The following is a 10390-nucleotide window of genomic DNA, read 5'->3' on the forward strand; positions in this document are numbered from 1 at the left end:
ATGATTATAAAACATCCAAGAATGATAATATAACAACATGGAACAATCAAAAATTATAGATATGTTGGAGACGTATCAGCATCCCCAAGCTTAACTCCTGCTCATCCTCGAGTAGGTAAATGATAAAAACAGAATTTTTGATGTGGAATGTTGCCTAACATGTCATCTCATATTCTTTTCTTTGTGGCATGGACATTTGGACTTTTATATGGTTCAAAGTAATAGTTTAGTTTTGACATGAGACTTAAATACTCAAGCATACCAACAAGCAACCATGTTTTTCAAAATATCAATGCTAAAATAAGTTATCCCCAGGTCATCATGCTCAATCATTGATCCATTCATGAAACACACTCGCATATTAGCTACACCCAATGCTCAAGTATGATCATAGTGCCCCCTAGTTGGTGCTTTATAAGAGAAGATGGAGACTCGAAATAAAAATTGCATAAAGTAAAAGAAAGGCCCTTCGCAGAGGGAAGTAGGGATTTGTAGAGGTGCCAGATCTCAAAGCGAAAATTTAGAGATAAAAACATTTTGAGAGGCATACTTTTCCCACCAACGAAAATGACTTAGAGCTCCCAACACTTTCCATGCTAGATATATCATGCGGTTCCCAAACAGAAAATAAAGTTTATTCCTTTTTCCACCATACTTTCACTTTCCATGGCTAACCGTATCCACGGGTGCCCTCCATACCAACACTTTCCAAGGAATTTATTATTTGACAACATAAAGTAAATTCATTTTTCATTTCGGGACTAGGCATCCCTAATACCTTTGCCTTACTCTCGTGCAATGACAAGTGAATAAACACTCATCGTGAGAATAACACATCTAGCATAGAAAATATTAGCCACCCCTCACCGCCTTGTGAGCGGTAGGAGCACACAAAAGAGAAATTTATTTTGAATATTAGTGATGGCACATACAAATTTGCTTAGAACGACAAAAGAATATCGCATATAGGTAGATATATTGGACTCATGTGGCAAAACTGGTTTAAAGGATTTTGGATGGACAAGTAATGATCATACTTAGTGCAAAATGAAGGCTAGCAAAAGATTGAGAAGCGACCAACCAAGAAACGAATAATCTCATAAGCGAGCATTAAGCATAATTAACACCGAATAATGCACCACAAGTAGGATGTAATGTCATTGCATGACTATTGACTTTTGTGCTTGCATAGGGAATCACAAACCTTAACAGCAATATTCTTACTAAAGCACAATTACTCATCAACATGACTCGCATATGACATCATCATATCTCAAAACTATTACAAGGAATCAAGTTTATGTTCTCCAATGATCTTCATGAAAGTTTTTATTATATCCTTCTTGGATATCTATCACTTTGGAACTAATTTTCATGTGTTCTTTTTGATAAGCTCAAACAAATATAGTTAAAGATCATGAGCATATATTTCTCTCTCAAATTAATTTAAGTGAAGCAAGAGAGAATTTCTTCAAAAGTACTAAAGCACGCCGTGCTAAAAAGGATATAAGTGAAGCACTAGAGCAAATGACAAGCTACTCCAAAAAAATATAAGTGAAGATCAAGCGAGTAGTTAAGTAAATAGGTAGCTATTTGAGGACTCTCTCTTATTCAAAAACTTTCATATCTAAGCATTTTATTAAAACAACAAGCAAAACAAAAATAAAATGAAATTCCAGGAATAGCACACTGAAGGAAATATGCCCTAGAGGCAATAATAAAGTTGTTATTTATATTTCCTTATATCATGATAAATGTTTATTATTCATGCTAGAATTGTATTAACCGGAAACTTGATACATGTGTGAACACATAAACAAAACAAAGTGTCCCTAGTATGCCTCTACTAGACTAGCTCGTTAATCAAAGATGGTTAAGTTTTGTGACCATAGACATGTGTTGTCATTTGATGAACATGATCACATCATTAGGAGAATGATGTGATGGACAAGACCCATCCGTTAGCTTAGCACTATGATCATTTAGTTTATTGCTATTGCTTTCTTCATGACTTATACAGGTTCCTATGACTATGAGATTATGCAACTCCCGAATGCCGGAGGAACACTTAGTGTGCTATCAAACGTCACAACGTAACTGGGTGATTATAAAGATGCTCTACAGGTGTCTCCGATGGTGTTTGTTGAGTTGGCATAGATCGAGATAAGGATTTGTCACTCCGATTGTCGGAGAGGTATCTCTGGGCCCTCTCGGTAATGCACATAACTATAAGCCTTGCAAGCAATGTGACTAATGAGTTAGTTGCAGGATGATGCATTACGGAACGAGTAAAGAGACTTGCCGGTAACGAGATTGAACTAGGTATGGTGATACCGACGATCGAATCTCGGGCAAGTAACATACCGATGACAAAGGGAACAACATATGTTGTTATGCGGTTTGACCGATAAAGATCTTCGTAGAATATGTAGGATCCAATATGAGCATCCAGGTTCCGCTATTGGTTATTGACAGGAGATGCGTCTCAGTCATGTCTACATAGTTCTCGAACCCGTAGGGTCCGCATGCTTAACGTTCGATGACGATTTGTATTATGAGTTATGTGATTTGATGACCGAAGTTTGTTCAGAGTCCCAGATGAGATCACGGACATGATTAGGAGTCCCAAAATGGTCAAGACATAAAGATCAATATATTGGAAGGCTATATTCGGACATTGGAAAGGTTCCGAGTGATTCGGGTATTTTTCGGAGTACTGGAGAGTTACGGGAATTCGCCGGGGAAAGTAGTGGGCCTTAACGGGCCATACGGGAAGGAAAGAAGGGCCTCAAGGGTTGGCCGCGCGCCCCCCATGGCAAGTCCGAATTGGACTAGGGAGGGGGCGGCGCCCCCTCTCTTTCCTTCTCCCTCTCCTACTCCTTCCCTCTCCCCCCTCTTGGAAAAGGAAGGGGACTCCAACTAGGATTGGGAATCCTAGTTGGACTCCCCCTATAGGCGCGCCCCTCCTAGGCCGGCCTCCTCCTCCTCCATCCTTTATATATGTGGGCAGGGGGCACCCCAAAGGCACTCCAAGATTTGTCTTAGCCATGTGCGGTGCCCCCCTCCACAGTTTTCCACCTCGGTCATATTGTCGTAGTGCTTAGGCGAAGCCCTGCGTGGATAACTTCATCATCACCGTCACCACGCCGTCGTGCTGACAAAACTCTCCCTCGGCCTCAACTGGATCAACAGTTCAAGGGGCGTCACCGAGCTGAATGTGTGCAGATCGCAGAGGTGTCGTGTGTTCGGTACTTGGATCGGTTGGATCACGAAGACGTTCGACTACATCAACCGCGTTACTAAACGCTTCCGCTTTCGGTCTACGAGGGTACACAGACACACTCTCCCCTCTCGTTGCTATGCATCTCCTAGATAGATCTTGCGTGATCGTAGGAATTTTTTTGAAATACTGCGTTCCCCAACACACACATCATGTGAAGATGCAAAAACTTAGGCTCAACCGATACTAACCGATAATTGTTGAAGAAGAAAGGTGGGATGCCTACCGGGGCATCCCCAAGCTTAGATGCTTGAGACTTCTTGAAATATTATCTTGGGATGCCTTGGGCATCCCCAAGCTTGAGCTTTTGTGTCTCCTCAATTCTTCTCATATCACGGTTTTCCTAAATCTCAAAAGCGTCATCCACACAAAACTCAACAAGAACTCGTGAGATAAGTTAGTATAAAACCAATGCAAAAACCTTATCATTCTCTACTGTATAAAATCATTAAAATTATTATTCAACATTGCATACTAAATTCCCCTGCATATTTAATACTCCTATCCTCAAATAGGATCATTAAACAAGCAAACATATGCAAACAATGCAAACATAACAGCAATCTGTCAAAACAGTACAGTCTGTAAAGAATGCAATAGTATCAATACTTCTTAAACTCCAAAGATTATGAAAATTTACCACACTGTTGAAAATTTATCAATTCTTATTTTGCAAAAAACTTTCAACATTTTATCACATTCTGACTTTTCTAGGGAATTTTTGCAACAGTGGTAAATTTTCTGTTTTCAAACAGCAACATGTATACTTGCAAAATAAGCATGACAAAGGCTATCAGTGTCACTTTTATTGAAATAAAAGATGCAAAACATTTGTAACATCCCAAATTTTCAATTTGGAATGTTATACATTAGATCATCATTGCATATCATATTTTATTGCATTTTGGCTAGATCCTAGAAATCCTACGCAACTCAAGGACCCATGGAGAGAGTTGGGGATTTCGTTATTTTAATATTTGGATTTTTTCAAATTTTGAAAATAGGATCATTTGATTTTATTTATTTTATCTTCAATTATTTCAATTATAAAAATAAGAGAGAGGGAATAAAATGACTTTCCCAAAATAAAGAAATATTGAGGATTTAATAAAAAAATCAAATAAGATTTTATTTCGGAGTTTTCTCGCTATTTTATTTGAATTAGGAAAAAATTATGTGTTTTTCAAAATTGCATTTTAGGCCCCAAACAAATGTTCATCTTGTCCGACTTGATTTTAGAAGTCGGGGAAAATTTATTTCGGGATTTTTGGAGTCCGTTTAGTATTTCTTTCATTTGTTTTTCTACGCGAAATTATTATAAAAAAAACAAACGAACCGACCTAACCGGGCCGTGTCCGACTAGGACTCTCGCCCGGCCGACCCTTATAAGCCGGGGAGGCCACCCCGTAGCCCAGCCCGAGCCGCCCCGCCGCCCCAAACCCTAGCGCCGCCACCGACGCCACCGCCCGTCGCCCGACGCCGTCGCCCGTCGTCCCGCCGTCGCCCGGAGTCGCTCCGCCGTCGACCTCGCCGCCCACCGGAGCCCCCGCCCGACGCCGGAGCCACCCCGCCGCCGCCGTCCCGCCGCCGAGGTTGACCACCGCCGCCGCCGGTTTCCTCGAGAAAACCGCCCGGTTTTCGTTTGTTTTTTTAAAAACCCTAGATCTGTTTTTTATATAGATCGGTTTTTTTCTTCGGTTTAGATTATTTAGCGAACGCCCGTTCGTTCGTTCGTTTTGACGAACGGTTTTTGTCTTTTAGCCATAGTTAGCGAACGTTCGTTCGTTAGCCTGTTCGTCCGTTTTTCTTTTTCTCAGATTTTTCGCGATTATTTCTGATCGCGATTTTTGATCTGTTTTTCGTTTTAGTATAACTTTTCACTCATTTATCGAAATCAGGTGATTCAAGCGCCTAGAGTTCGTCTTGAAACCCTCTTTTTGTTTAACCAACTCAAACAAGTTTTTGCTTCTGTAAAATTTGACTTAGGTCCAGATTAGTAAACGAAGCCTGTTTCTTTCGCCGTTTGACTTCCGTTGTTTCGTTCGAATTGTTTCTTTTTGCAAACTGGAGTGCGCCGCTTGCTACTTCGAATCTCTAGGTTTCACGGATCATCAGCAAGGCAAGTAACACTTTGATCATACCTCTTACTACCCAGTTTTATTGCATTAGATAAATCCTCAAACAATTGCATGGTTAGGATCTGAATTAAATTGTGGGTTTGGGAAGTAGATGAGGTAGTACCTATTCACCTGTTTATTATCAAACCCTGGGAGTTACTTCTACGTTATGCTTATATTGCTATGCTATGCTCGTAGACGTGGTTTGGGTTTGAGTGTTTTCATGACAGATGTGAGATTGTTTAATTAATGGTTAACTAAGGTGGCAACTCTAATACACATCTGGGTGGATTGAGGCACCTGGGTATTCCAGCGATTGCCTGTTTTTCTTTATGGACCGCCACCCAGGCTCAAAGGGATCATGAGATTATTCATACTAGAAACTTCCGTGTGCAGCCACAAGCTACTATGGGCTCTAGCATAGTTGATTAAGTCGTGCGAACTCTTACAGTGGTAGACTAACAGATGTAGGGGAAAGTAGGTGTAACAGTCTACCCGATCGTAAGGTGCTAGCGCTTCTGAAAAACTATGTCTCGGTCATCCGTTTCTCAAACACCATGTAGTGCGAGAATCCCAACGGATGAGATCGAGTCTTGTGGGGAAAAGGGCGCAAACCTGTGCAGAGTGTATAAACTAACCATGGTTAGCCGTGTCCCCGGTTATGGACAACTTGAGTATCTAGTACTTGGAATATCATGTGAATCTCATCATGTGACTTTAATTAATTTTGTTGGATTTTAATGATGATGTTTAATTGGGATTGAGAGGGTGTCTACGCTCTCAATGTTTAACAACCGCCATGATAGTTAAATAAAATTTATTCCTTTGCAGTAGGGAAAACTGGCTTTACGCAAAACTGTAACCATAGAGCTTTCCACCAGCCATATATGCATGTAGTATAGACTATTTTGTTCACTACTCTCTATGTGTTACATTGCCAGCATATTCCATGTGCTAACCCGTTTTCGGGCTGCAACGTTCATGTTGCAGACTTTTCAGACGACGAATAAGGAGCCTTAGGTCGTGGTTCTATACTCAGTGATGCCGTTGGAGTTGATGGACTCACTTATCTTCCAAGCGTTCCGTTGTTATCGTTATTAGATGGCCTTAAGCCATATTATTTGTAATAAGTTCTCTTCTGAGACATTCGATGTAATAAGTGTGTGATTGCTACTCTGTTATAAATCCTTCAAGTACTGTGCGTGTCAGCATTACTGATCCAAGGATGACACTGAAGCACAGTGATCAGACTGTTTGAGGTCTGGTCGCTACAAGATGGTATCAGAGCACACGCTGACTGTAGGACATGACCACTAAGATAAAGACCTAGATCTTTTAGGATGGCGGATGCAAGGAACAAGTTCACGCAACCGGATGAAGATACACCCTTTGGACGCCACCTAAAGGAAGTCACTAAGTACCTGAAAATCGGAGTACCAAGCTTCACCAGGACCTACAACGCCAGTTTACCCAAGGAGGAGCGCTGGATGATTCAATTTCAAGTTCCCGGAAGGACGTTCGCGCCAGTCACCAAGCCCATAGAGTTTTCCTTTGATGCACCAACCCGGAGTCTAGGAAAGAGCATGGCAGCCCACATCACCATGGGACGTATTGGAGAAGTTTACCGCAATGATCTCAAGGATACTATCTATCAGATTTGTGGGCGCCGAGATGAGCAATGGGAGATGATCAGCATCAGGAAGGATAGATCAATCGCAGCTTTTATCCAAGAGTTAAATCAGCACATTCGACGTCAGGAGAACCAGATGTGCGCAGGCATGATAGATCTGAAGAAGGCAATGACAAGAATCACGGAGTTGGAGGAAGAACTCAAAGCTACACGCGAAGATTATATGGAGGAAATCGAAGTATTAGTGGAGAAGAATGACGACCTGACTGGGAAGCTAGGAGTTTTCATGGGAGATCCCGTGCCAGGAGGAGAAGATGACGATTCCACTTGCCCGGAGAACTACATCATCATCGATGACACCGACTCGGACCCAGATGACAGCAATGATGACTATGTTGATGAAGATGGAGCGGATATCATGGAGTCTTCATCGGAGCCGTTTTTCTAGTAGACCACCATAACAGTAGTAGTATTCCACTATATATATAGCATAGTCCAAGCACTTTTATAACAATAGTTCTAGACCGATTGTATGCCCTTGTTTGAATTGAATGAAGTGATTTTGTTTGCATTTGCCTCATGTGCATATGGGTAGTGTTTTCTCTCTAGACCTCAATCTATTCTATATTCTCATCTTTTCTAAACCCTCAGATGCCTCCGAGACGTGACAATGGATTTGCTTTCACACCGGAGCTCACTTAGTTGATCCAGCAGCAGAATGCATTGATGCAGTTGCTAGTCCATAATCAGAATCAGGGGAACAACAACAACAACCCACCACCACCACCACCTGTTGATCACTTAACCCATTTCCTTAGACTGAATCCGCCGGTGTTCTCCAGTAGCACCGAGCCGATAGTGGCAGATGATTGGCTCCGCAAGACAGGGAGGGAATTGACCACAACAGGATGCATATATGTGGAAAAGGTGCGTTTTGCCACACATCAGCTTGAAGGACCCGCAACATCATGGTGGGAGAATTTCATAGCCACTTATCCTATCGACACTGTCACATGGGACCAGTTTCAGCAGGCTTTCCATACCGCCCATGTTTCAACAGGAGTTATGGCCATGAAGAAGCGTGAGTTTCGCAACTTGCGCCAAGGAGGACGGACAGTTGGCCAATATGTGGATGACTTTAGTAAGTTAGCACGTTATGCCCTGGATGACGTTGCTACGGATGCAGCTAAGCAGGAGAAATTTCTGGAAGGACTGAATGATGAGTTGAGCATGCAGTTGATGGTAGCAACTTTCAACAACTACCAGGAGTTGGTAGATCGTGCTCTTATGATTTAAGGGAAGCAGCAACAGATTGAGAACCGCAAGAGGAAGTATGGACAAGGGAAATACAATTCAGGAGCTCAGCAGAAGCCATGTTTTACCTCGAAATCGGGAGGACATTTTCAGCATACCCATGGAGGAGGGAGTTCGCATAATCATAATGGCCCCAAGAATGGTAATGGGAATGGGGGAAGCAACGGTCAGAACCGTACCAACTCATCAACCCCAACCAAGAGAGACCTGAGCCAAGTCACTTGTTATAAGTGTCAGAAGACCGGACATTATGCTAATGAATGTCCTGAAGCCCAGAATGGAAATGGCAATGGAAGCTCAGGGAAGAAACCAAACCCTTTCAACAGGGGACAGGTGAACCACATTAACATGGAAGAGGTTGAAGCCCAACCAGATGCAGTAATAGGTAAGTTTTTGGTTAAGTCATTTACTGTAATCGTTCTTTTTGATACTGGGGCATCGCATTCATACATATCAAGGGGATTTGTGGATAAGTATAAACTGCCCACCAAGGTTCTTAGAACACCTATGATAGTAAGCTCACCAGGAGCAGAGTATATGGCTAGTAGAGGATGTTTTCGAGTGCCATTGAGTATAGGTAGACATGTGTTTCCCTCAAATTTAATCATTTTGGAATCGCAAGGTTTGGATGTAATTCTGAGTATGGATTGGCTATCGATGTATGGAGGAAACATCGATTGCGCCAGTAAGTCAATTTTGCTTACCACCCCAGAGGGAAGAAGGATCAAGTATGTATCACGGCATGTGCCGAATAGGACTCAAGTAAATTCCTTAACAGGAGTTGTGCGGGAGGAAGTACCGGTGGTAAAGGATTTTCCGGATGTATTTCCAGAAGAGTTGCCAGGCATGCCACTGGATAGAGACATTGAGTTTTTGATTGAGCTTTTGCCAGGCACAGGGTCAATATCTAAGAGACCGTACAGAATGCATGCAAAGGATTTGGAGGAGATTAAGAAGCAGATTAAGGAGTTACTGGATAAGGGTTATATCCGCCCAAGTTTGTCACCTTGGGGATCACCAGTAGTTCTAGTGTAAAAGAAGGATGGATCGTTAAGGATGGTTATTGATTATCGAGGATTGAATGAAGTGACGATCAAGAATAAGTACCCACTGCCAATTATTAATGATTTGTTTGACCAATTGCAAGGAGCTAAGGTATTTTCCAAGATCGATTTGCGACCAGGATACCACCAGTTGAAGATTCGAGAGCAGGACATACCTAAGACAGCTTTTCCCACAAGGTACGGGCTGTATGAGTATACCGTTATGTCATTTGGTCTGACTAACGCACCTGCCTATTTTATGAACATGATTAACAAAGTGTTTATGGAGTTTTTGGATAAGTTCGTCGTAGTATTCATTGATGATATTTTGGTTTACTCGAAGAATGAAGAAGAACATAAAGAACATTTGCGTTTGGTACTTGCTAAGCTCAGAGAACATCAGTTATACGCCAAATTCAGGAAATGTGAGTTTTGGTTGAAGGAAGTTGGATTCCTCAGACATGTTATATCCGGAGAAGGAATAGCAGTAGATCCCACCAAGGTTGTCACTGTGACAAATTGGGAAGCCCCAACAACAGTTGGAGAGATCCGGAGTTTTCTTGGACTCGCAGGATACTACCGGAGATTCATTGAAAATTTCTCGAAGATTGCAAACCTATGACGGAGTTGTTGAAGAAGGATACCAAGTTCAAATGGAATGAGGAATGTGAGGCCAGTTTCCAGGAGTTGAAGAAACGTTTGGTTACCTCGCCAGTGTTGATTCTGCCAGATCAGTCCAAGGTTTATGAGGTATATTGCGACGCTTCACGTCGAGGACTTGGAGCAGTGCTTATGCAGGAGGGTAGAGTTGTTTCATATGCCTCACGACAGCTTAAGCCCCATGAGTTGAATTATGCTACTCACGACTTGGAGTTAGCAGCCGTAGTGCACACTTTGAAGACATGGAGACATTTTCTCATCGGAAACCATTGTGAGGTGTACACGGATCACAAGAGTTTGAAGTACATCTTCACGCAGAAGGAGTTGAATCTCAGTCAAAGGAGAT

General features: G+C 42.1%; 1 protein-coding gene across 1 annotated transcript; it reads left to right on the forward strand.

Moving 5' to 3' along the window:
- Positions 1-6737: 6737 nt before the first annotated feature.
- LOC147978816 (uncharacterized) lies at positions 6738-7475 on the forward strand. The gene has a single exon (XM_087516674.1). It carries the CDS (start codon positions 6738-6740, stop codon positions 7473-7475), a length of 738 nt encoding a protein of 245 aa, XP_087372800.1.
- The last annotated feature ends 2915 nt before the right edge of the window (positions 7476-10390 follow it).

Source organism: Triticum urartu, chromosome 3A, assembly GCF_056163025.1.
Source record: "Triticum urartu cultivar PI428250 chromosome 3A, HENAU_Tu73, whole genome shotgun sequence".
Lineage (NCBI taxonomy): Eukaryota > Viridiplantae > Streptophyta > Magnoliopsida > Poales > Poaceae > Triticum > Triticum urartu.

Bases quoted from the DNA above. Each gene is read 5' to 3' on its own strand.
- LOC147978816 (XM_087516674.1), top strand. From the start codon at position 6,738: ATGGCGGATGCAAGGAACAAGTTCACGCAACCGGATGAAGATACACCC.